The sequence below is a fragment of the Anomaloglossus baeobatrachus genome, chromosome 3 (assembly GCF_048569485.1).
Source record: "Anomaloglossus baeobatrachus isolate aAnoBae1 chromosome 3, aAnoBae1.hap1, whole genome shotgun sequence".
In the NCBI taxonomy this organism is placed as follows: Eukaryota; Metazoa; Chordata; class Amphibia; order Anura; family Aromobatidae; genus Anomaloglossus; species Anomaloglossus baeobatrachus.
The window spans coordinates 697,846,806-697,872,766 of record NC_134355.1 but is presented as its reverse complement, the minus strand read 5'-3'; the positions used below and the strand labels follow the sequence as shown (position 1 = coordinate 697,872,766).

Sequence of the window (25,961 nt, the reverse complement as noted above, 5' to 3'; positions counted from 1 at the left end):
CACCTACACAGCGCTGCACCAGTAATACCAGCCGCCACCTACACAGCGCTGCACCAGTAATACAGCCACCACCTACACAGCGCTACACCAGTAATACCAGCCGCCACCTACACAGCGCTACACCAGTAATACCAGCCGCCACCTACACAGCACTGCACCAGTAATACAGCCACCACCTACACAGCGCTACACCAGTAATACAGCCACCACCTACACAGCGCTACACCAGTAATACCAGCCGCCACCTACACAGCACTATACCAGTAATACCAGCCGCCACCTACACAGCGCTGCACCAGTAATACAGCCACCACCTACACAGCGCTGCACCAGTAATACCAGCCGCCACCTACACAGCGCTGCACCAGTAATACAGCCACCACCTACACAGCGCTACACCAGTAATACCAGCCGCCACCTACACAGCGCTACACCAGTAATACCAGCCGCCACCTACACAGCGCTACACCAGTAATACCAGCCGCCACCTACACAGCGCTACACCAGTAATACAGCCACCACCTACACAGCGCTACACCAGTAATACAGCCACCAACTACACAGCGCTGCACCAGTAACACAGCCACCACCTACACAGTTCTACACCAGTAACACAGCCACCACCTACTCAGCGCTACACTAGTAATACAGCCACCAGCTACACAGCACTACACCAGTAATACAGCCGCTACCTACTCAGCGATACACCAGTAACACAGCCACCACCTACACAGCGCTACACCAGTAATACAGCCGCCACCTCCACCACACTACACCAGTCATGCAGCACGGACACTCACTAGGACTGGATGCCTCGTGCTCCTCCTCTGGTTCCTCGGGGTCTCCGCCTTCGTGTCTCACCCTTAGTAGGATGTCTGGAGAGATGCTGGAATCTTGTGCTGTCAAGAGAGAAGAGGACGTATAAGCGAGCGAACACGCGTTCACACCCCCTACAGCAGAGCGTCCTCTAGACGAGGAAGGTCTCATGATCGCCCCCAGCCCCCGTACTCACGCTGCTCATGCTCCGATCTCCGCTCCTCAGGCCCCTCGTCTTTGATCTTCAGTAGGACGTCTCCATTTATGATTTTATACCCTGCGGTGAAGGAATAAACCATTGACCCTCGGTCCAGAAAAGGGGCAAATCTGGAAAATCCATCAATGACATCAACTGGGCCACGATCCATAAATACCAGCATTCTAGAAGCCCAGTTACCGCCCCCCACCATGTGTGGCCCGCGCTGCCCCCATCAGGCTGTGGTACAGGACGCCCCCCGGCTCTGTACCCCGTACACAATGGTGGGTGCCTGCTCTTACCCATGCCCTCCAGGGCAGCGTGGATCTCCCGCATCACATTCTTGTACAGATCCTTCTGCCATTCCTCCAGTCTTTTCCATTCCTTAGTGGAAAAATATGCTGCCACATCATGGAAGGCGACCACCCCCTGCAGGAGACCGGAGACACGTGACCGGTGGCCACAATACTGCGCACCAGGAAGAAAAGAACAAAACGGCACCGAAAAAGCGGTGTACACAAATCACATGACCGGGGCCCCGAGTGACTGCCGCAAGCAACCTACTGACCCTGCACTGATCCTGAGTTACCTCCTGTATTATACTCCAGAGCTGCACTCACTATTCTGCTGGTGCAGTCACTGTGTACATACATTACTGATCCTGAGTTACCTCCTGTATTATAGCCCAGAGCTGCACTCACTATTCTGCTGGAGCAGTCACTGTGTACATACATTACATTACTGATCCTGAGTTACCTCCTGTATTATACTCCAGAGCTGCACTCACTATTCTGCTGCTGCAGTCACTGTGTACATAAATTACATTACTGATCCTGAGTTACCCCCTGTATTATACTCCAGAGCTGCACTCACTATTCTGCTGGTGCAGTCACTGTGTACATACATTAGTAATCCTGAGTTACCTCCTGTATTATACTCCGGAGCTGCACTCACTATTCTGCTGCTACAGTCACTACAAACATACATTACTGATCCTGAGTTACCTCCTGTATTATACTCCAGAGCTGCACTCACTATTCTGCTGGTGCAGTCACTGTGTACATACATTACATTACTGATCCTGAGTTACCTCCTGTATTATACTCCAGAGCTGCACTCACTATTCTGCTGGTGCAGTCACTGTGTACATACATTACATTACTGATCCTGAGTTACATCCTGTATTATACTCCAGAGCTGCACTCACTATTCTGCTGGTGCAGTCACTGTGCACATACATTACATTACTGATCCTGAGTTACCTCCTGTATTATACTCCAGAGCTGCACTCACTATTCTGCTGGTGCAGTCACTGTGCACATACATTACATTACTGATCCTGAGTTACCTCCTGTATTATACTCCAGAGCTGCACTCACTATTCTGCAGGCTGTAACCAGAGTAGAGATAAGTGGATGCCGCGCTGCACAACTGAGGAGAGCACAAACAGGCTGTAACCAGAGTAGTGAGAAGTGGAGGCCGCGCTGCACAACTGAGGAGAGCACAAACAGGCTGTAACCAGAGTAGAGAGAAGTGGAGGCCACGCTGCACAACTGAGGAGAGCACAAACAGGCTGTAACCAGAGTAGTGAGAAGTGGAGGCCGCGCTGCACAACTGAGGAGAGCACAAACAGGCTGTAACCGGAGTAGAGAGAAGTGGAGCATTACATTTGTTGGTTCCATTAAACTCTCAAAATGGCCAGAAAAAGAGAACTTTCCTGTGAAACTCGACAGTCTATTCTAGTTCTTAGAAATGAAGGATATTCCATGCGAGAAATTGCCAAGAAACTGAAGATTTCCTACAACGTGTGTACTACTCCCTTCAGAGGAGAGCACAAACAGGCTGCAACCAGAGTAGAGAGAAGTGGAGGCCGCGCTGCACAACTGAGGAGAGCACAAACAGGCTGTAACCAGAGTAGAGAGAAATGGAGGCCGCGCTGCACAACTGAGGAGAGCACAAACAGGCTGTAACCAGAGTAGAGAGAAGTGGGAGGCCGCGCTGCACAACTGAGGAGAGCACAAACAGGCTGTAACCGGAGTAGAGAGAAGTGGAGGCCGCGCTGCACAACTGAGGAGAGCACAAACAGGCTGTAACCAGAGTAGAGAGAAGTGGAGGCCGCGCTGCACAACTGAGGAGAGCACAAACAGGCTGTAACCAGAGTAGAGAGAAGTGGGAGGCCGCGCTGCACAACTGAGGAGAGCACAAACAGGCTGTAACCAGAGTAGAGAGAAGTGGGAGGCCGCGCTGCACAACTGAGGAGAGCACAAACAGGCTGTAACCAGAGTAGAGAGAAGTAGAGGCCGCGCTGCACAACTGAGCAACAAGACAAGGACATTACAGTCTCTAGTGTGAGAAATCCACGCCTCACAGGTCCTCAACTGGCAGCTTCATTACATAGAACCCACAAAACGCCAGTGTCACCGTCTACAGTGACGAGGAGACTCCGGGATGCCGGCCTTCAGGGAAGAGTGGCAAAGGAAAAGCCATATCTGAGACTGGCTAATAAAGGAAAAGATTAATATGGGCAAAAGAACACAGACATTGGACAGAGGAAGATTGGAAAAAAGTGTTATCGACAGACGAATCCAAGTGTGAGGTGTTTGGATCACACAGAAGAACATTTGTAAGAAGGAGACCTACTGAAAAGATGATGGAAGACTGCCTGATGCTATCTGTCAAGCATGGTGGAGGTAATGTGATGGTCTGGGGTTGCTTTGGTGCTGGTAAAGTGGGAGATTTGTACAAGGTTAAAGGGATTTTGAATAAGGAAGGCTCTCACTCCATTTTACAATCCATGCCATACCCTGTGGACAGCGCCTGATTGGATCCAATTTCATCCTACAACAGGACAATGACCCAAAGCAACCTCCAAATTATGCATGAACTATTTAGGGAAGAAGCCGGCAGCTGGTATCTATCTGTAATGGAGGGGCCCAGTCACCAGACCTCAACCCTATAGAGCTGTGGTGGGGGTAGCTTGACCGTATGGTGCAAACAGTGCCCATCAAGACAATCCAACTTGTGGAGGGGGGGAAGCATGGGGTGAAATATCTCCAGATTACCCCCGCAAATTACCAGCTAGAATGCCAGAGGTCTGCAAAGCTGGAATTGTGCAAAGGAGCGATCTGTGCCGAAAGCCAAGTGTGAGGAGAACATTATTACAAGTAACAATCATTATTACTGACCTCGTCACTGTCTGGACGATATTCTCTATTCATTATGCAGCTCATCTGAGAAATAACAGGAGGATATTCATGGAAAAGACACAATTGTCTGGAGGACCCCAAACGTTTGAACTGTAGTGTGTGTACACAGTGACCTCACCAGCAGAATAGTGAGCGCTGCTCTGGAGCATAATACAGGACACATTTACCCCAGCACTCCACACATACAGCCGCTTTTCTTACCCGCCCCGGTATGAGGCTCTTCTCCTGCTCGCTCATCTCTGCGGGGTCTTCCCACTCTTCCTTGATGGGGGGGGAGCAGCGGCTCGGTTCTGTGTACGGCGGCTCCTCATCTATAAGAGGGGAGATAACAGTTAGCAGCAGATCTCGTCCTCCGTTATTCATGACTCCAGATCGCCTAATAAATGGTGTATTGGAGTATTTAGGAGCCGCTGTCCCCGTCACCGGGGTATCCTAAGACCACCTGTGTCCTCCCTGAAGGGTCAGGAGACTCAAGGTCAGACCGAGAACACTGAGGAGGTTACGGGCAAAGGACCCGGGGTCTCCTGATACCACACATGAGATTCAAGCTCGGTACGGAGGACACGAATGTGTGGAGGAGGTAAGAAGCAGAGGACCCAGGGTCTCGAGACCACCTGTGTCCTCATGAAGTGTCAGAAGACTTTGGGCTGAACCAGAGGCGATTACAGGCAGAGGATCTGGGGTCTCCTGAGACCACGTGTGTCCTCACTCAGGGGTCGGAGACTCGCGGTCAGATCGGAGGACACTGACGTTACAGGCAGAGGACCTGGGGTCTCCTGAGACCACGTGTGTCCTCACTCAGGGGTCGGAGACTCACAGTCAGATCGGAGGACACTGAGGTTACAGGCAGAGGACCTGGGGTCTCCTGAGACCACGTGTGTCCTCACTCAGGGGTCGGAGACTCGCGGTCAGATCGGAGGACACTGAGGTTACAGGCAGAGGACCTGGGGTCTCCTGAGACCACCTGTGTTCTCACTGACAGGTCAGGAGACTCGCAGTCGGACAGAAGGAGGTTACAGGCTGAGAACCCGCGGCCTCCCGAGGCCACCTGTGAGATCCGTGCTTGGGGCAGAGGACACGGATGCATAGTGGAGATTACAGGCAGAGGACCCAGGGTCTCCTGAGACCATCTGTGTCCTCATGAAGGGTTAAGAGACTCTGGGTTGGACCGGAGGTTACATGCAGAGGACCTAGAGTCTTCTGTGACAACCTGTGTCCTTACTGAAGGGTTAGGAGACTCGCGGTCAGACCACAGGAGGTTACGGGCAGATGACCCAGGGTCACTTGAGACCACCTGTGTCCTCATGAAAGGTCAGGAGACTTGCAGTTGGACCGGAGGAGGTTACAGGCAGAGGACCTGGGATCTTCTGAGACCACGTGTGTCCTCACTGAAGGGTCAGAAGACTAGTGGTCATACAGGTGGTTACAGGCTGAGGACCCGGGGTCTTTTGAGACCACCCATGAGATTTGTGCTCGGGGCGTAGGACACGGATGTGTCGAAGAGATTCCAGGCAAAGGACCCGGGGTCTCTCGAGACCACCTGTGTCCTCATGAAGAGTTAGAAGACTCACAGTGGACCGGAGGACACGGAGGAGGTTAAGGGCAGAGGGTGCAGGTCTCCCAAGACCACCCGTGAGATTTGTGCTCAGGCTGGAGGACATGGATGTGTGGAGGAGGTTATGGGTAGAGGACCCCGGGGGCCAGGCTATGGTTACGCACCATCTTTCTTTACTGGGTGGCCGTTGCTCCCGCAGCCGTTCACAGCCTCGTCCTTTGCCGTGCCGCTCTTGGGCTGGGGTGACAGGCCGGCGGCCATCTTGAGGTGCTTCATGATGCCTCTGATCCTGGCCTCGCCCACAGGCAGGTTCTTGAACCAGCGTGCGTATCCGGGGCGGTTGTCGGGCTGGGGGGTGAGGTAGAAGGGCGCGTCTCGGTCCCTCATCCTGTCGGGCCGCTCCTGGGCGTACTTCTCGTAGGCCTTCACCACGTCGCGGTCCGGCTGCTCCGGGCTCTCGTAGATCTGCATCCTCATGGTGTGGACGGGGTGCAGGCGTCCGGCGGGGCCGCGGCCGGCGCTCAGCTTCTTGGTATGCTCCAGGTACTTCCTACCCTGGGGGTCGGACTTCAGGGTGATGTCGCCCCAGCGGAGGCCGTGCTGCTCCAGGGTGCGGAGGCTGAAGTGGAGGCCGATGTTGAAGAAGAGCATGTGCAGCAGGGCGGTGGGGCTGTGCAGGCCGATGGCGCCGGTGGCGTACAGCCGCTCGATGTCGCGCTCGCTCAGCGGCTCGCCCTGGTGGCCGGGCTGTGGCCCGCGGCTCAGCGTCTTCAGGTAGGACTGGCGCTCCCGCATGGCGCTCACCGTCTTCTTGAACTTGGTCTCCTTGGAGCGGTAGATGGCGTGCGGGTAGCCGCTCCTCTCGAAGTGGCGGTCCAGGCTGCCCAGGATGCCGCGCAGCGTGCCCGCCTCATACTCCGAGCCGTCCGGCTTTCGGTGGGTGCGGATGAAGGTGGAGAGGTGCTCGTCCAGCTCCACCACCGGGATGGACAGCAGTGGACGCTCCTCCCGCGCGCGGCTCAGGAACGACTGCACGATGCGCAGGTCAAACTTGGTCTTCTTCAGGGTGTTCTTGTTGTCAGAGAGCCCGGGCTCCGCCATCTTCCGCTGTGATGATGTCATAGCTCACTACAGGATGAGAGCATCAGCGGCAGGTGACGTCACAGCTCCGGCCCGCCCCTGAGGCCGCTCCGCACGCCGCGCACTGGAGCCGCGCACACCCGAGCCCGCGCACCGGAGCCCGCGCCGCCCAGACACTGACCACTGCTACCCGGGGAACGGAAACCTGCACCAGCGGCGCCAGCCACACAACGCATGCGCACTGCTGCGGGAGCCAACTGCGCATGCCCCGAGGGAGGAGCGACACTGACAGCGGATGTGGCGTAAGGAGCATGCGCAGATGTCATCCTTCACTGACGGGAGCGGACGTACGAGCAGCGCGGTCACAGTGACAGTGTGCGAGCTTCACCGTGTGACAGGACGGCGCCTGCCCGCGTGTGACCGATCCGTGCTGTGCGCCGGGATAGAGCCGGCGGCTACACACCGGATATACACCGGATATATACCGGATATATACTGAAAATACACCAGATATACACCGCATATACACCGCATATACCGAAAATACACCAGATGTACACCGGATATACACCGCATACACACTACATATACACCGAAAATACACCGGATATACACCGCATACACACCGGATATATACTGAAAATACACCAGATATACACCGAAAATACACCGCATATATACCACACATATACACCGGATATACACCGGATATATACCGAAAATACACCGGATATACACCGCATACACACTACATATACACCGAAAATACACCACATACACACCGGATATACACCGCATACACACTACATATACACCGAAAATACACCACATACACACCGGATATACACCGCATATACACCAGATATACACCGAAAATACACCGCATATATACCGCATATACCGAAAATACACCAGATATACACCGAAAATACACCATATACACACCGAAAATACACCGGATATACACCGCATATACACCAGATATACACCGAAAATACACCGCATATATACCGCATATACCGAAAATACACCAGATATACACCGAAAATACACCATATACACACCGAAAATACACCGGATATACACCGCATATACACCGCATACACACTACATATACACCGAAAATACACCACATACACACCGGATATACACCGCATATATACCACACATATACACCGGATATACACCGGATATATACTGAAAATACACCAGATATACACCGAAAATACACCGCATATATACCACACATATACACCGGATATACACCGGATATATACCGAAAATACACCGGATATACACCGCATACACACTACATATACACCGGATATACACCACATACACACCGGATATACACCGCATATATACCACACATATACACCGGATATATACCGAAAATACACCGAATATACACCGCATACACACTACATATACACCGAAAATACACCACATACACACCGGATATACACCGCATATATACCACACATATACACCGGATATATACCGAAAATACACCGAATATACACCGCATACACACTACATATACACCGAAAATACACCACATACACACCGGATATACACCGCATATATACCACACATATACACCGGATATACACCGGATATATACCGAAAATACACCGGATATACACCGCATACACACTACATATACACCGAAAATACACCACATACACACCGGATATACACCAGATATACACCGAAAATACACCGGATATACACCAGATATACACCATATACACACCGAAAATACACCAGATATACACCGAAAATACACCGGATATACACCAGATATACACCATATACACACCGAAAATACACCAGATATACACCGAAAATACACCGGATATACACCAGATATACACCGGATATAAACCAAATACACCCCGCATATACACCGAAAATACACCGGATAACACCGCATATACACCGGATATATACCGCATATACACCGGATATACACCCCACATATACACCACATACACCGGATATACACCGAAAATACACCAGATATACACCGAAAATACACCGGATATACACCATATATACACCATATACACACCGAAAATACACCAGATATACACCGAAAATACACCGGATATACACCAGATATACACCATATACACACCGAAAATACACCAGATATACACCGAAAATACACCGGATATACACCAGATATACACCGGATATAAACCAAATACACCCCGCATATACACCGAAAATACACCGGATAACACCGCATATACACCGGATATATACCGCATATACACCGGATATACACCCCACATATACACCACATACACCGGATATACACCGAAAATACACCAGATATACACCGAAAATACACCGGATATACACCAGATATACACCATATACACACCGAAAATACACCAGATATACACCGAAAATACACCGGATATACACCAGATATACACCATATACACACCGAAAATACACCAGATATACACCGAAAATACACCGGATATACACCAGATATACACCGGATATAAACCAAATACACCCCGCATATACACCGAAAATACACCGGATAACACCGCATATACACCGGATATATACCGCATATACACCGGATATACACCCCACATATACACCACATACACCGGATATACACCGAAAATACACCAGATATACACCGAAAATACACCGGATATACACCAGATATACACCATATACACACCGAAAATACACCAGATATACACCGAAAATACACCGGATATACACCAGATATACACCGGATATAAACCAAATACACCCCGCATATACACCGAAAATACACCGGATAACACCGCATATACACCGGATATATACCGCATATACACCGGATATACACCCCACATATACACCACATACACCGGATATACACCGAAAATACACCAGATATACACCGGATATACACCAGATATACACCATATACACACCGAAAATACACCAGATATACACCGAAAATACACCGGATATACACCAGATATACACCGGATATAAACCAAATACACCCCGCATATACACCGAAAATACACCGGATAACACCGCATATACACCGGATATATACCGCATATACACCGGATATACACCCCACATATACACCACATACACCGGATATACACCGAAAATACACCAGATATACACCGAAAATACACCGGATATACACCAGATATACACCGGATATAAACCAAATACACCCCGCATATACACCGAAAATACACCGGATAACACCGCATATACACCGGATATATACCGCATATACACCGGATATACACCACACATATACACCACATACACCGGATATACACCGAAAATACACCAGATATACACCGAAAATACACCGGATATACACCGGATATAAACCAAATACACCCCGCATATACACCGAAAATACACCGGATAACACCGCATATACACCGGATATATACCGCATATACACCGGATATACACCACACATATACACCACATACACCGGATATACACCGAAAATACACCAGATATACACCGAAAATACACCGGATATACACCAGATATACACCGGATATAAACCAAATACACCCCGCATATACACCGAAAATACACCGGATAACACCGCATATACACCGGATATATACCGCATATACACCGGATATACACCCCACATATACACCACATACACCGGATATACACCAGATATACACCACATACACACCGCATACACCGGATAACACCGCATATACACCAGATATACACCGAAAATACACCGGATATATACCGAAAATACACCAGATATACACCGGATATACACCAGATATACACCGCATATACACCGCATATAGACCACATACACACCGAAAATACACCGCATATAGACCACATACACACCGAAAATACACCGGATATAGACCACATACACACCGAAAATACACCGGATATAGACCACATACACACCGAAAATACACCGGATATAGACCACATACACACCGAAAATACACCGGATATAGACCACATACACACCGAAAATACACCGGATATAGACCACATACACACCGAAAATACACCGGATATACACCGCATATAGACCACATACACACCGAAAATACACCGGATATAGACCACATACACACCGAAAATACACCGGATATACACCGCATATAGACCACATACACACCGAAAATACACCGGATATAGACCACATACACACCGAAAATACACCGGATATACACCGCATATAGACCACATACACACCGAAAATACACCGGATATAGACCACATACACACCGAAAATACACCGGATATACACCGCATATAGACCACATATACACCGGATATAGACCACATACACACCGAAAATACACCGGATATACACCGCATATAGACCACATACACACCGAAAATACACCGGATATAGAACACATACACACCGAAAATACACCGGATATACACCGCATATAGACCACATACACACCGAAAATACACCGGATATAGACCACATACACACCGAAAATACACCGGATATACACCGCATATAGACCACATACACACCGAAAATACACCGGATATACACCGCATATAGACCACATACACACCATAAATACACCGGATATACACCGCATATAGACCACATACACACCGAAAATACACCGCATATAGACCACATACACACCGAAAATACATCGGATATACACCGCATATAGACCACATACACACCGAAAATACACCGGATATACACCGCATATAGACCACATACACACCGGAAATACACCGGATATACACCGCATATAGACCACATACACACCGAAAATACACCGCATATAGACCACATACACACCGAAAATACACCGGATATACACCGAAAATACACCGCATATACACCAGATATACACCACATATACACCTAAAATACACCGCGTATACACCTAAAATACACCGCGTATACACCGCATATACACCGAACATACACCGGATATACACCGAAAATACACCGAAAATACACCATATATACACCGGATATACACCGAAAATACACCATATATACACCGGATATACACCGAAAATACACCATATATACACCGGATATATACCACATACATCCCACATATACACCGAAAATACACCACATACACACCGAAAATACACCGGATATACACCAAAATACACCCCACATATACACCGGATAACACCGAAAATACACAATATATACACCCCATACACACCGCATATACACTGAAAATACACTGGATATACACCGTATATACACCACATACACACCGCATATACACTGAAAATACACCACTTATACACCGAAAATACACCGGATATACACCAAAATACACCCCACATATACACCGGATAACACCGAAAATACACCATATATACACCACATACACACCGCATATACACTGAAAATACACTGTACATATACACCACATATACACCTAAAATACACCGCGTATACACCGGATATACACCGCATATACACCGAAAATACACCGGATATACACCGAAAATATACCGCATATACACCGGATATACACCGAAAATACACCATATATACACCGGATATACACCGAAAATACACCAGATATACACAGAAAATACACCATATATACACCGGATATACACCACATACATCCCACATATACACCGAAAATACACCACATATACACCGAAAATACACCACATATACACCGAAAATACACCACATACACACCGAAAATACACCGGATACACCCCACATATACACCGGATAACACCGAAAATACACAATATATACACCACATACACACCGCATATACACTGAAAATACACTGGATATACACCGTATATACACCACATACACACCGCATATACACTGAAAATACACCACTTATACACCGAAAATACACCGGATATACACCAAAATACACCCCACATATACACCGGATAACACCGAAAATACACCATATATACACCACATACACACCGCATATACACTGAAAATACACTGGATATACACCGTATATACACCACATACACACCGCATATACACTGAAAATACACCACTTATACACCGAAAATACACCAGATATACACCAAAATACACCCCACATATACACCGGATAACACCGAAAATACACCGTATATACACCACATACACACCGCATATACACTGAAAATACACTGGATATACACCGTATATACACCACATACACACCGCATATACACTGAAAATACACTGGATATACACCGTATATACACCACATACACACCGCATATACACTGAAAATACACCACTTATACACCGAAAATACACCGGATATACACCAAAATACACCCCACATATACACCGGATAACACCGAAAATACACCGTATATACACCACATACACACCGCATATACACTGAAAATACACTGGATATACACCGTATATACACCACATACACACCGCATATACACTGAAAATACACTGGATATACACCGTATATACACCACATACACCTCACATATACACTGAAAATACACTGGATATACACCGTATATACACCACATACACACCGCATATACACTGAAAATACACTGGATATACACCACATACACACCGCATATACACTGAAAATACACTGGATATACACCGTATATACACCACATACACCCCACATATACACCGAAAATACACCGTATATACACCACATACACACCGCATATACACTGAAAATACACTGGATATACACCGTATATACACCACATACACCCCACATATACACTGAAAATACACCGGATAACACCGAAAATACACCATATATACACCACATACACACCGCATATACACTGAAAATACACTGGATATACACCGTATATACACCACATACACCCCACACATACACCGAAAATACACCGGATAAGACCGAAAATACACCGTATATACACCACATACACACCGCATATACACTGAAAATACACTGGATATACACCGTATATACACCACATACACACCGCATATACACTGAAAATACACCACTTATACACCGAAAATACACCGGATATACACCCCACATATACACCGGATAACACCGAAAATACACCATATATACACCACATACACACCGCATATACACTGAAAATACACTGGATATACACCGTATATACACCACATACACACCGCATATACACTGAAAATACACTGGATATACACCGTATATACACCACAAAAACACCGCATATACACTGAAAATACACCACTTATACACCGAAAATACACCGGATATACACCAAAATACACCCCACATATACACCGGATAACACCGAAAATACACCGTATATACACCACATACACACCGCATATACACTGAAAATACACTGGATATACACCGTATATACACCACATACACACCGCATATACACTGAAAATACACTGGATATACACCGTATATACACCACATACACCCCACATATACACTGAAAATACACTGGATATACACCTTATATACACCATATACACACCGCATATACACTGAAAATACACTGGATATACACCGTATATACACCACATACACCCCACATATACACTGAAAATACACCGGATAACACCGAAAATACACCACATACACACCGCATTTACACTGAAAATACACTGGATATACACCGTATATACACCACATACACCCCACATATACACCGAAAATACACCGGATAACACCGAAAATACACCACATACACACCGCATATACACCGAAAATACACCGGATATACACCGTATATACACCACATACACACCGCATATACACTGAAAATACACTGGATATACACCGTATATACACCACATACACCCCACATATACACTGAAAATACACTGGATATACTCCGTATATACACCACATACACACCACATATACACTGAAAATACACTGGATATACACCGAAAATACACCGGATAACACCGAAAATACACCGGATATACACCACATATACACCGAAAATACACCGTATATATACCACATACACACCGCATATACACTGAAAATACACTGGATATACACCGTATATACACCACATACACACCGCATATACACCGAAAATACACCCCACATATACACCACATACACCCCGCATATACACCACATATACACCGAAAATACACCGGATATACACCACATACACACTGCATATACACTGAAAATACACTGGATATACACCGTATATACACCACATACATACCGCATATACACCGAAAATACACCGTATATACACCACATACACACCGCATATACACTGGATATACACCACATACACCCGACATATACACCGAAAATACACCGGATAACACCGAAAACACACCGTATATACACCACATACACACCGCATATACACCGAAAATACACCGTATATACACCACATACACACCGCATATACACTGAAAATACACTGGATATACACCGTATATACACCACATACACACCGCATATACACCGAAAATACACCCCACATATACACCACATACACCCCGCATATACACCACATATACACCGAAAATACACCGGATATACACCACATACACACCGCATATACACTGAAAATACACTGGATATACACCGTATATACACCACATACACCCCACATATACACCGGATAACACCGAAAATACACCGTATATACACCACATACACACTGAAAATACACTGGATATACACCGTATATACACCACATACACCCCACATATACACTGAAAATACACTGGATATACACCACATACACACCGCATATACACCGCAGACCAAATGCACACTAGATATATACCGAATACACAGCGTATATACACCCAATATACACTGCATATACACTCAATTTGCACCAAATACACACCATCTATTCACCCAATATGCACTGAATACACATCATGTATACACAAACACATACCCAATGTACACCACGTATACACAGTCTATACATTCAGTATACATAACATAAACATCCAATATATACTGACTACACACCGTATGTACACTGCATCATATACACCACATATACAACGAATACATACCCTATATACATCCAAAGTACATTGTATATACACCCATTATACACTGCATATACACCAAATACACAGTATACATACAGCCAGAATTTATATGTTAATATATATATATATATATATATATAAAAATGTATATATATATATATATATATATATACTGTGTATTATTATATATATAATTATATTAATATACTAGCTGTAGTACCCGGCGTTGCCCGGGATAGTAACTGTCTCCCAGTCATCTGTCTGTCTCTTTCCTTGTCTGTCTGTGTCTATGTCTCTCTCTGTTTCTATCTCTCTTTCAGTATTTGTATCAGTCTGTCTCTATCTCTGTGTCTGTCTCTGTGTGTGTCTGTCTGTCTGTCTCTCTCTTTCCCCATCTGTCTCTTTGTCCGTCTGTCTCCTTGTCCGTCTGTCTCCTTGTCCGTCTGTCTCCTTGTCCGTCTGTCTCCTTGTCCGTCTGTCTCTTTTTCCGTCTGTCTCTTTGCCCGTCTGTCTCTTTGCCTGTCTGTCTCTTTCCCCGTCTGTCTCTGTCTGTGTCTCTGTCTGTCTCTCTCTATCCGTCTCCCCACCGACATCTTATTACCTCACACATAAGCTTATTATACTAACAGTTTATTTTGTTCTTATATCAACCACTCACAGTTGCTATTAATAGCCTCTAGCTCCCACCTCCATTCAGTATAATGGAGGCATGTTTTTTGGAAAGTAACTGTAAAGTGCAGGGTTAAATTTTCCCGTCAAAACATAGTCTTTGACGTTCCCTGGGTCACAGGAGGCGTCTGTGCAAAATTTCGTGTAAATGCGACGGTGCAAATTCCTTTAGCGGACATACGTACATACATACATACATGCACACATACACTGAGCTTTATATATTAGAATAATTATATAGTATATTACATTATTATAATAATTATGTTAATTATATTATATTATATTTATTAATATATTAATTATATTAATTATATATTTTATTATATATAATTTATAATTAATATACACACAGAATTTACACCACATAATACTTTGTGTATACACCATTTATATACCCAATATACACCATTTACACATTGTTTATTCACCAAACATACACAAAATATACTCTCAATATATACCGAATACACACTGTATATACTCTCAATATACACTCCATATACACTGAATACACACTGTATATACACCGAATATACACCTTATATATTCCATATACACCACATATACACCAAATGCACATCCAATATACACTGAATACACGCCACATATACAAACAATATATACCATATATACACCAAATACACACTGCATATACACCGAATACACAGCGTATAATTATGAATGAATACGACACGATTCGTTACTCCCACAAATAATACGGTATTGGCAATATCCGTTACTCAAGTATTTTGCTCCTCGCCTTGTGAGATTCGAGTCCCCTCCCCACATGTCTGGCTCTTGATTTTCAGCCACTAAACATGCAGGGATTGCTTGCCAATCACAGTAATACTGTAGCCATCTTTGCTACCTGCATTACTGTAATAGGGAGGCGCAGTGAAAAAAAAAGATTTCCGATCGTTTAAGCTGAAAAATTAACTTACCGAGTTTCTCTGTAGCACTACTTCCTGATCAGCTAATTAACCTTTATGAATATGCACTGCTTTCCCCACCCACCCCACCCTCTGCGTCAGCGTCTGTGATTGGTTGAAGTCCTGCTTCCCCGGCCCACCCTCTGTGCTGGCGTCTATGATTGGTGGAGTGTAAAAATAAAATAATTGGAAAAAATTATATAAGGTCCCCCGTTCATGTTATCTTGTCTGTGTATCAAAATGCAGGGCACCCCATACGGCTTTTGTTAAAAATTATTTAAATAAATAATTAAAAATCCAGCATGCGATCCCCCCAAACTTTTTATACCCAGCCAAGATAAAGTTGACATCTGCAGGCTGGTATTTTCAAGCATGATTATTGGCCCTCCCCAGCCTAAAAATAGCACTCTGCAGCCACCCCACAATTGTCACATACATTATGTGTGACAATTCCGGTGTTTTACCTGGCTCATCCCGATTGCCTTGGACTGGTGACAATTGGGGTAATATAAAAGGTTAATGACAGCTTTGATTTGGCCAAAAATCACAGCTGTCATAAAGCCAAAGGTTAGTACAGGGGAGGGGCCTATGAGACCCCCCATTGCTAATTGTGTAAGCAAAAGCAATGAGCAAAATCACACATTTTTAGTGTGGGGGTAGGCATTGGTGGAATAGTAGTGAGAATAGCTGCTTCGATTCCTGGCCAATGCAGGCGATATAGGTTTCTTTTTTTGCAACATGTTACTTGCAACCCTGTGGGTTTACAAGCGTTGGTGGTATAGTGGTGAGCATAGCTGCCTTCCAAGCAGTTGACCCGGGTTTGATTCCCGGCCAATGCATTTGGTGATGCTTTTATTCGGTTTAAGGCTCATGGTTTTCTTTCGTTCTTCACACAATTTAGCAATACTGAAAATTAAAATAACTATAATGAAGAGAAAGTTTCTCTGCTTCTTTTCAACTGTCTAACCTTAACTATATGCCGCGTTACAGTTGTTGGTAAAAGCTTCGTAGAGTTACTGCTCATTCTAAGAAAAATGCCGGGGTGCTAATTTTGTAACACCTTAGCGCAGTTGATGAGGAAAAGCACACATTTTCAGTGTGGGGGTAGGCATTGGTGGTATAGTGGTGAGAATAGTTGCTTCCCAAGCAATTGACCTGGGTTCAATTCCCGGCCAATGCAGGCGATATAGGTGGTTTTTTTTTTGCAACATGTTACTTTTTACTAAAAAGAATAAACAAATATGGTGTTGAGGCAGAAAACGTAAAATTCCCTGTGGGTTTACAAGCGTTGGTGGTATAGTGGTGAGCATAGCTGCATTCCAAGCAGTTGACCCGGGTTCGATTCCCGGTCAACGCATTTGGTGATGCTTTTATTCTGTTTAAGGCTCATGGTTTTCGTTTGTTCTTCACACAATTTAGCAATACTGAAAATTAAAATAACAATGATGAAGAGAAAGTTTCTCTGCTTCTATTCAACTGTCTTACCTTAACTAAATGCCGCGTTACAGTTGTTGATAAAAGCTTAGTAGGGTTACTGCGCATTATAAGAAAAATGCCAGGGTGCTGTTTTTGTAACACATTAGCACAGTTGATGAGGAAAAGCACACATTTTCAGTGTGGGGGTAGGCATTGGTGGTATAGTGGCGAGAATAGTTGCTTCCCAAGCAATTGACCCGGGTTCGATTCCCGGCCAATGCAGGCGATATAGGTTTCTTTTTTTGCAACATGTTACTTTTTACTAAAAAGAATGAAAAAATATGGTGCTGAGGCATAAAACGTAAAAAACCGTGTGCGTGTTCAAGCGTTGGTGGTATAGTGGTGAGCATAGCTGCCTTCCAAGCAGTTGACCCGGGTTCGATTCCCGGCCAACTTATTTGGTGATGCTTTTATTCTGTTTAAGGCTCATGGTTTTCGTTTGTTCTTCACACAATTTAGCAATACTGAAAATTAAAATAACAATAATGAAGAGAAAGTTTCTCTGCTTCTATTCAACTGTCTTACCTTAACTATATGCCGCGTTACAGTTGTTGATAAAAGCTTAGTAGGGTTACTGCGCATTATAAGAAAAATGCCAGGGTGCTGTTTTTGTAACACATTAGCACAGTTTATGAGCAAAAGCACACATTTTCAGTGTGGGGGTAGGCATTGGTGGTATAGTGGCAAGAATAGTTGCTTCCCAAGCAATTGACCCGGGTTTGATTCCCGGCCAATGCAGGCCATATAGGTTTCTTTTTTTGCAACATGTTACTTTTTACTAAAAAGAATAAACAAATATGGTGTTGAGGCAGAAAACGTAAAATTCCCTGTGAGTTTACAAGCGTTGGTGGTATAGTGGTGAGCATAGCTGCATTCCAAGCAGTTGACCCGGGTTCGATTCCCGGTCAACGCATTTGGTGATGCTTTTATTCTGTTTAAGGCTCATGGTTTTTGTTTGTTCTTCACACAATTTAGCAATACTGAAAATTAAAATAACAATAATGAAGAGAAAGTTTCTCTGCTTCTATTCAACTGTCTTACCTTAACTATATGCCGCGTTACAGTTGTTGATAAAAGCTTAGTAGGGTTACTGCGCATTATAAGAAAAATGCCAGGGTGCTGTTTTTGTAACACATTAGCACAGTTTATGAGCAAAAGCACACATTTTCAGTGTGGGGGTAGGCATTGGTGGTATAGTGGCAAGAATAGTTGCTTCCCAAGCAATTGACCCGGGTTTGATTCCCGGCCAATGCAGGCCATATAGGTTTCTTTTTTTGCAACATGTTACTTTTTACTAAAAAGAATAAACAAATATGGTGTTGAGGCAGAAAACGTAAAATTCCCTGTGGGTTTACAAGCGTTGGTGGTATAGTGGTGAGCATAGCTGCATTCCAAGCAGTTGACCCGGGTTCGATTCCCGGTCAACGCATTTGGTGATGCTTTTATTCTGTTTAAGGCTCATGGTTTTCGTTTGTTCTTCACACAATTTAGCAATACTGAAAATTAAAATAACAATAATGAAGAGAAAGTTTCTCTGCTTCTATTCAACTGTCTTACCTTAACTATATGCCGCGTTACAGTTGTTGATAAAAGCTTAGTAGGGTTACTGCGCATTATAAGAAAAATGCCAGGGTGCTGTTTTTGTAACACATTAGCACAGTTGATGAGCAAAAGCACACATTTTCAGTGTGGGGGTAGGCATTGGTGGTATAGTGGCGAGAATAGTTGCTTCCCAAGCAATTGACCCGGGTTCGATTCCCGGCCAATGCAGGCGATATAGGTTTCTTTTTTTGCAACATGTTACTTTTTACTAAAAAGAATGAAAAAATATGGTGCTGAGGCATAAAACGTAAAAAACCGTGTGCGTGTTCAAGCGTTGGTGGTATAGTGGTGAGCATAGCTGCCTTCCAAGCAGTTGACCCGGGTTCGATTCCCGGCCAACGCATTTGGTGATGCTTTTATTCTGTTTAAGGCTCATGGTTTTCGTTTGTTCTTCACACAATTTAGCAATACTGAAAATTAAAATAACAATAATGAAGAGAAAGTTTCTCTGCTTCTTTTCAACTGTCTTACCTTAACTATATGCCGCGTTACAGTTGTTGATAAAAGCTTAGTAGGGTTACTGCGCATTATAAGAAAAATGCCAGGGTGCTGTTTTTGTAACACATTAGCACAGTTGATGAGCAAAAGCACACATTTTCAGTGTGGGGGTAGGCATTGGTGGTATAGTGGCAAGAATAGTTGCTTCCCAAGCAATTGACCCGGGTTTGATTCCCGGCCAATGCAGGCCATATAGGTTTCTTTTTTTGCAACATGTTACTTTTTACTAAAAAGAATAAACAAATATGGTGTTGAGGCAGAAAACGTAAAATTCCCTGTGGGTTTACAAGCGTTGGTGGTATAGTGGTGAGCATAGCTGCATTCCAAGCAGTTGACCCGGGTTCGATTCCCGGTCAACGCATTTGGTGATGCTTTTATTCTGTTTAAGGCTCATGGTTTTCGTTTGTTCTTCACACAATTTAGCAATACTGAAAATTAAAATAACAATAGTGAAGAGAAAGTTTCTCTGCTTCTATTTAACTGTCTTACCTTAACTATATGCCGCGTTACAGTTGTTGATAAAAGCTTAGTAGGGTTACTGCGCATTATAAGAAAAATGCCAGGGTGCTGTTTTTGTAACACATTAGCACAGTTTATGAGCAAAAGCACACATTTTCAGTGTGGGGGTAGGCATTGGTGGTATAGTGGCAAGAATAGTTGCTTCCCAAGCAATTGACCCGGGTTTGATTCCCGGCCAATGCAGGCCATATAGGTTTCTTTTTTTGCAACATGTTACTTTTTACTAAAAAGAATAAACAAATATGGTGTTGAGGCAGAAAACGTAAAATTCCCTGTGGGTTTACAAGCGTTGGTGGTATAGTGGTGAGCATAGCTGCATTCCAAGCAGTTGACCCGGGTTCGATTCCCGGTCAACGCATTTGGTGATGCTTTTATTCTGTTTAAGGCTCATGGTTTTCGTTTGTTCTTCACACAATTTAGCAATACTGAAAATTAAAATAACAATAATGAAGAGAAAGTTTCTCTGCTTCTATTCAACTGTCTTACCTTAACTATATGCCGCGTTACAGTTGTTGATAAAAGCTTAGTAGGGTTACTGCGCATTATAAGAAAAATGCCAGGGTGCTGTTTTTGTAACACATTAGCACAGTTTATGAGCAAAAGCACACATTTTCAGTGTGGGGGTAGGCATTGGTGGTATAGTGGCAAGAATAGTTGCTTCCCAAGCAATTGACCCGGGTTTGATTCCCGGCCAATGCAGGCCATATAGGTTTCTTTTTTTGCAACATGTTACTTTTTACTAAAAAGAATAAACAAATATGGTGTTGAGGCAGAAAACGTAAAATTCCCTGTGAGTTTACAAGCGTTGGTGGTATAGTGGTGAGCATAGCTGCATTCCAAGCAGTTGACCCGGGTTCGATTCCCGGTCAACGCATTTGGTGATGCTTTTATTCTGTTTAAGGCTCATGGTTTTCGTTTGTTCTTCACACAATTTAGCAATACTGAAAATTAAAATAACAATAATGAAGAGAAAGTTTCTCTGCTTCTATTCAACTGTCTTACCTTAACTATATGCCGCGTTACAGTTGTTGATAAAAGCTTAGTAGGGTTACTGCGCATTATAAGAAAAATGCCAGGGTGCTGTTTTTGTAACACATTAGCACAGTTGATGAGCAAAAGCACACATTTTCAGTGTGGGGGTAGGCATTGGTGGTATAGTGGCGAGAATAGTTGCTTCCCAAGCAATTGACCCGGGTTCGATTCCCGGCCAATGCAGGCGATATAGGTTTCTTTTTTTGCAACATGTTACTTTTTACTAAAAAGAATGAAAAAATATGGTGCTGAGGCATAAAACGTAAAAAACCGTGTGCATGTTTAAGCGTTGGTGGTATAGTGGTGAGCATAGCTGCCTTCCAAGCAGTTGACCCGGGTTCGATTCCCGGCCAACGCATTTGGTGATGCTTTTATTCTGTTTAAGGCTCATGGTTTTCGTTTGTTCTTCACACAATTTAGCAATACTGAAAATTAAAATAACAATAATGAAGAGAAAGTTTCTCTGCTTCTTTTCAACTGTCTTACCTTAACTATATGCCGCGTTACAGTTGTTGATAAAAGCTTAGTAGGGTTACTGCGCATTATAAGAAAAATGCCAGGGTGCTGTTTTTGTAACACATTAGCACAGTTGATGAGCAAAAGCACACATTTTCAGTGTGGGGGTAGGCATTGGTGGTATAGTGGCAAGAATAGTTGCTTCCCAAGCAATTGACCCGGGTTTGATTCCCGGCCAATGCAGGCCATATAGGTTTCTTTTTTTGCAACATGTTACTTTTTACTAAAAAGAATAAACAAATATGGTGTTGAGGCAGAAAACGTAAAATTCCCTGTGGGTTTACAAGCGTTGGTGGTATAGTGGTGAGCATAGCTGCATTCCAAGCAGTTGACCCGGGTTCGATTCCCGGTCAACGCATTTGGTGATGCTTTTATTCTGTTTAAGGCTCATGGTTTTCGTTTGTTCTTCACACAATTTAGCAATACTGAAAATTAAAATAACAATAATGAAGAGAAAGTTTCTCTGCTTCTATTTAACTGTCTTACCTTAACTATATGCCGCGTTACAGTTGTTGATAAAAGCTTAGTAGGGTTACTGCGCATTATAAGAAAAATGCCAGGGTGCTGTTTTTGTAACACATTAGCACAGTTTATGAGCAAAAGCACACATTTTCAGTGTGGGGGTAGGCATTGGTGGTATAGTGGCAAGAATAGTTGCTTCCCAAGCAATTGACCCGGGTTTGATTCCCGGCCAATGCAGGCCATATAGGTTTCTTTTTTTGCAACATGTTACTTTTTACTAAAAAGAATAAACAAATATGGTGTTGAGGCAGAAAACGTAAAATTCCCTGTGGGTTTACAAGCGTTGGTGGTATAGTGGTGAGCATAGCTGCATTCCAAGCAGTTGACCCGGGTTCGATTCCCGGTCAACGCATTTGGTGATGCTTTTATTCTGTTTAAGGCTCATGGTTTTCGTTTGTTCTTCACACAATTTAGCAATACTGAAAATTAAAATAACAATAATGAAGAGAAAGTTTCCCTGCTTCTATTCAACTGTCTTACCTTAACTATATGCCGCGTTACAGTTGTTGATAAAAGCTTAGTAGGGTTACTGCGCATTATAAGAAAAATGCCAGGGTGCTGTTTTTGTAACACATTAGCACAGTTGATGAGCAAAAGCACACATTTTCAGTGTGGGGGTAGGCATTGGTGGTATAGTGGTGAGAATAGTTGCTTCCCAAGCAATTGACCCGGGTTCGATTCCCGGCCAATGCAGGCCATATAGGTTTCTTTTTTTGCAACATGTTACTTTTTACTAAAAAGAATGAAAAAATATGGTGCTGAGGCATAAAACGTAAAAAACCGTGTGCGTGTTTAAGCGTTGGTGGTATAGTGGTGAGCATAGCTGCCTTCCAAGCAGTTGACCCGGGTTCGATTCCCGGCCAACGCATTTGGTGATGCTTTTATTCTGTTTAAGGCTCATGGTTTTCGTTTGTTCTTCACACAATTTAGCAATACTGAAAATTAAAATAACAATAATGAAGAGAAAGTTTCTCTGCTTCTTTTCAACTGTCTTACCTTAACTATATGCCGCGTTACAGTTGTTGATAAAAGCTTAGTAGGGTTACTGCGCATTATAAGAAAAATGCCAGGGTGCTGTTTTTGTAACACATTAGCACAGTTGATGAGCAAAAGCACACATTTTCAGTGTGGGGGTAGGCATTGGTGGTATAGTGGCAAGAATAGTTGCTTCCCAAGCAATTGACCCGGGTTTGATTCCCGGCCAATGCAGGCCATATAGGTTTCTTTTTTTGCAACATGTTACTTTTTACTAAAAAGAATAAACAAATATGGTGTTGAGGCAGAAAACGTAAAATTCCCTGTGGGTTTACAAGCGTTGGTGGTATAGTGGTGAGCATAGCTGCATTCCAAGCAGTTGACCCGGGTTCGATTCCCGGTCAACGCATTTGGTGATGCTTTTATTCTGTTTAAGGCTCATGGTTTTCGTTTGTTCTTCACACAATTTAGCAATACTGAAAATTAAAATAACAATAATGAAGAGAAAGTTTCTCTGCTTCTATTCAACTGTCTTACCTTAACTATATGCCGCGTTACAGTTGTTGATAAAAGCTTAGTAGGGTTACTGCGCATTATAAGAAAAATGCCAGGGTGCTGTTTTTGTAACACATTAGCACAGTTGATGAGCAAAAGCACACATTTTCAGTGTGGGGGTAGGCATTGGTGGTATAGTGGTGAGAATAGTTGCTTCCCAAGCAATTGACCCGGGTTCGATTCCCGGCCAATGCAGGCCATATAGGTTTCTTTTTTTGCAACATGTTACTTTTTACTGAAAAGAATGAAAAAAGCTGCCTTCCAAGCAGTTGACCCGGGTTCGATTCCCGGCCAACGCATTTGGTGATGCTTTTATTCTGTTTAAGGCTCATGGTTTTCGTTTGTTCTTCACACAATTTAGCAATACTGAAAATTAAAATAACAATAATGAAGAGAAAGTTTCTCTGCTTCTATTCAACTGTCTTACCTTAACTATATGCCGCGTTACAGTTGTTGATAAAAGCTTAGTAGGGTTACTGCGCATTATAAGAAAAATGCCAGGGTGCTGTTTTTGTAACACATTAGCACAGTTTATGAGCAAAAGCACACATTTTCAGTGTGGGGGTAGGCATTGGTGGTATAGTGGCAAGAATAGTTGCTTCCCAAGCAATTGACCCGGGTTTGATTCCCGGCCAATGCAGGCCATATAGGTTTCTTTTTTTGCAACATGTTACTTTTTATTAAAAAGAATAAACAAATATGGTGTTGAGGCAGAAAACGTAAAATTCCCTGTGGGTTTACAAGCGTTGGTGGTATAGTGGTGAGCATAGCTGCATTCCAAGCAGTTGACCCGGGTTCGATTCCCGGTCAACGCATTTGG

The 25,961-nt window shown here is 44.0% G+C and overlaps 1 protein-coding gene and 18 non-coding genes across 19 annotated transcripts in view; 18 read left to right on the top strand and 1 right to left on the bottom strand.

Moving 5' to 3' along the window:
- Positions 1-7,090, bottom strand: part of LOC142295791 (uncharacterized) — a 34,634-nt gene extending 27,544 nt beyond the window's left edge. The window contains exons 1-5 of the mRNA XM_075338884.1: positions 5,938-7,090; positions 4,420-4,529; positions 1,315-1,441; positions 1,013-1,093; positions 801-899 (exon numbers count right to left, since the gene is read on the bottom strand). Of these exons, the coding sequence (XP_075194999.1) occupies positions 801-899; positions 1,013-1,093; positions 1,315-1,441; positions 4,420-4,529; positions 5,938-6,895 (1,375 nt within the window). The 5' untranslated portion in view covers positions 6,896-7,090. The remainder of the gene's footprint in view (positions 1-800; positions 900-1,012; positions 1,094-1,314; positions 1,442-4,419; positions 4,530-5,937) is intronic.
- An 11,464-nt stretch (positions 7,091-18,554) lies between these two features.
- Positions 18,555-18,626, top strand: TRNAG-CCC (transfer RNA glycine (anticodon CCC)). Its single transcript has one exon. It is a non-coding gene; the product is annotated as a tRNA-Gly (tRNA).
- Positions 18,627-19,072: 446 nt separating this feature from the next.
- On the top strand, positions 19,073-19,144 carry TRNAG-CCC (transfer RNA glycine (anticodon CCC)). Its single transcript has one exon. It is a non-coding gene; the product is annotated as a tRNA-Gly (tRNA).
- A 444-nt stretch (positions 19,145-19,588) lies between these two features.
- Positions 19,589-19,660, top strand: TRNAG-CCC (transfer RNA glycine (anticodon CCC)). Its single transcript has one exon. It is a non-coding gene; the product is annotated as a tRNA-Gly (tRNA).
- A 444-nt stretch (positions 19,661-20,104) lies between these two features.
- Positions 20,105-20,176, top strand: TRNAG-CCC (transfer RNA glycine (anticodon CCC)). Its single transcript has one exon. It is a non-coding gene; the product is annotated as a tRNA-Gly (tRNA).
- A 444-nt stretch (positions 20,177-20,620) lies between these two features.
- Positions 20,621-20,692, top strand: TRNAG-CCC (transfer RNA glycine (anticodon CCC)). Its single transcript has one exon. It is a non-coding gene; the product is annotated as a tRNA-Gly (tRNA).
- Positions 20,693-20,795: 103 nt separating this feature from the next.
- Positions 20,796-20,867, top strand: TRNAG-UCC (transfer RNA glycine (anticodon UCC)). Its single transcript has one exon. It is a non-coding gene; the product is annotated as a tRNA-Gly (tRNA).
- A 269-nt stretch (positions 20,868-21,136) lies between these two features.
- TRNAG-CCC (transfer RNA glycine (anticodon CCC)) lies at positions 21,137-21,208 on the top strand. Its single transcript has one exon. It is a non-coding gene; the product is annotated as a tRNA-Gly (tRNA).
- A 444-nt stretch (positions 21,209-21,652) lies between these two features.
- On the top strand, positions 21,653-21,724 carry TRNAG-CCC (transfer RNA glycine (anticodon CCC)). Its single transcript has one exon. It is a non-coding gene; the product is annotated as a tRNA-Gly (tRNA).
- Positions 21,725-22,168: 444 nt separating this feature from the next.
- On the top strand, positions 22,169-22,240 carry TRNAG-CCC (transfer RNA glycine (anticodon CCC)). The gene has a single exon. It is a non-coding gene; the product is annotated as a tRNA-Gly (tRNA).
- A 444-nt stretch (positions 22,241-22,684) lies between these two features.
- TRNAG-CCC (transfer RNA glycine (anticodon CCC)) lies at positions 22,685-22,756 on the top strand. The gene has a single exon. It is a non-coding gene; the product is annotated as a tRNA-Gly (tRNA).
- Positions 22,757-22,859: 103 nt separating this feature from the next.
- Positions 22,860-22,931, top strand: TRNAG-UCC (transfer RNA glycine (anticodon UCC)). The gene has a single exon. It is a non-coding gene; the product is annotated as a tRNA-Gly (tRNA).
- Positions 22,932-23,200: 269 nt separating this feature from the next.
- On the top strand, positions 23,201-23,272 carry TRNAG-CCC (transfer RNA glycine (anticodon CCC)). The gene has a single exon. It is a non-coding gene; the product is annotated as a tRNA-Gly (tRNA).
- A 444-nt stretch (positions 23,273-23,716) lies between these two features.
- On the top strand, positions 23,717-23,788 carry TRNAG-CCC (transfer RNA glycine (anticodon CCC)). The gene has a single exon. It is a non-coding gene; the product is annotated as a tRNA-Gly (tRNA).
- Positions 23,789-24,232: 444 nt separating this feature from the next.
- On the top strand, positions 24,233-24,304 carry TRNAG-CCC (transfer RNA glycine (anticodon CCC)). Its single transcript has one exon. It is a non-coding gene; the product is annotated as a tRNA-Gly (tRNA).
- A 103-nt stretch (positions 24,305-24,407) lies between these two features.
- On the top strand, positions 24,408-24,479 carry TRNAG-UCC (transfer RNA glycine (anticodon UCC)). The gene has a single exon. It is a non-coding gene; the product is annotated as a tRNA-Gly (tRNA).
- A 269-nt stretch (positions 24,480-24,748) lies between these two features.
- TRNAG-CCC (transfer RNA glycine (anticodon CCC)) lies at positions 24,749-24,820 on the top strand. The gene has a single exon. It is a non-coding gene; the product is annotated as a tRNA-Gly (tRNA).
- Positions 24,821-25,264: 444 nt separating this feature from the next.
- Positions 25,265-25,336, top strand: TRNAG-CCC (transfer RNA glycine (anticodon CCC)). The gene has a single exon. It is a non-coding gene; the product is annotated as a tRNA-Gly (tRNA).
- Positions 25,337-25,709: 373 nt separating this feature from the next.
- On the top strand, positions 25,710-25,781 carry TRNAG-CCC (transfer RNA glycine (anticodon CCC)). The gene has a single exon. It is a non-coding gene; the product is annotated as a tRNA-Gly (tRNA).
- The last annotated feature ends 180 nt before the right edge of the window (positions 25,782-25,961 follow it).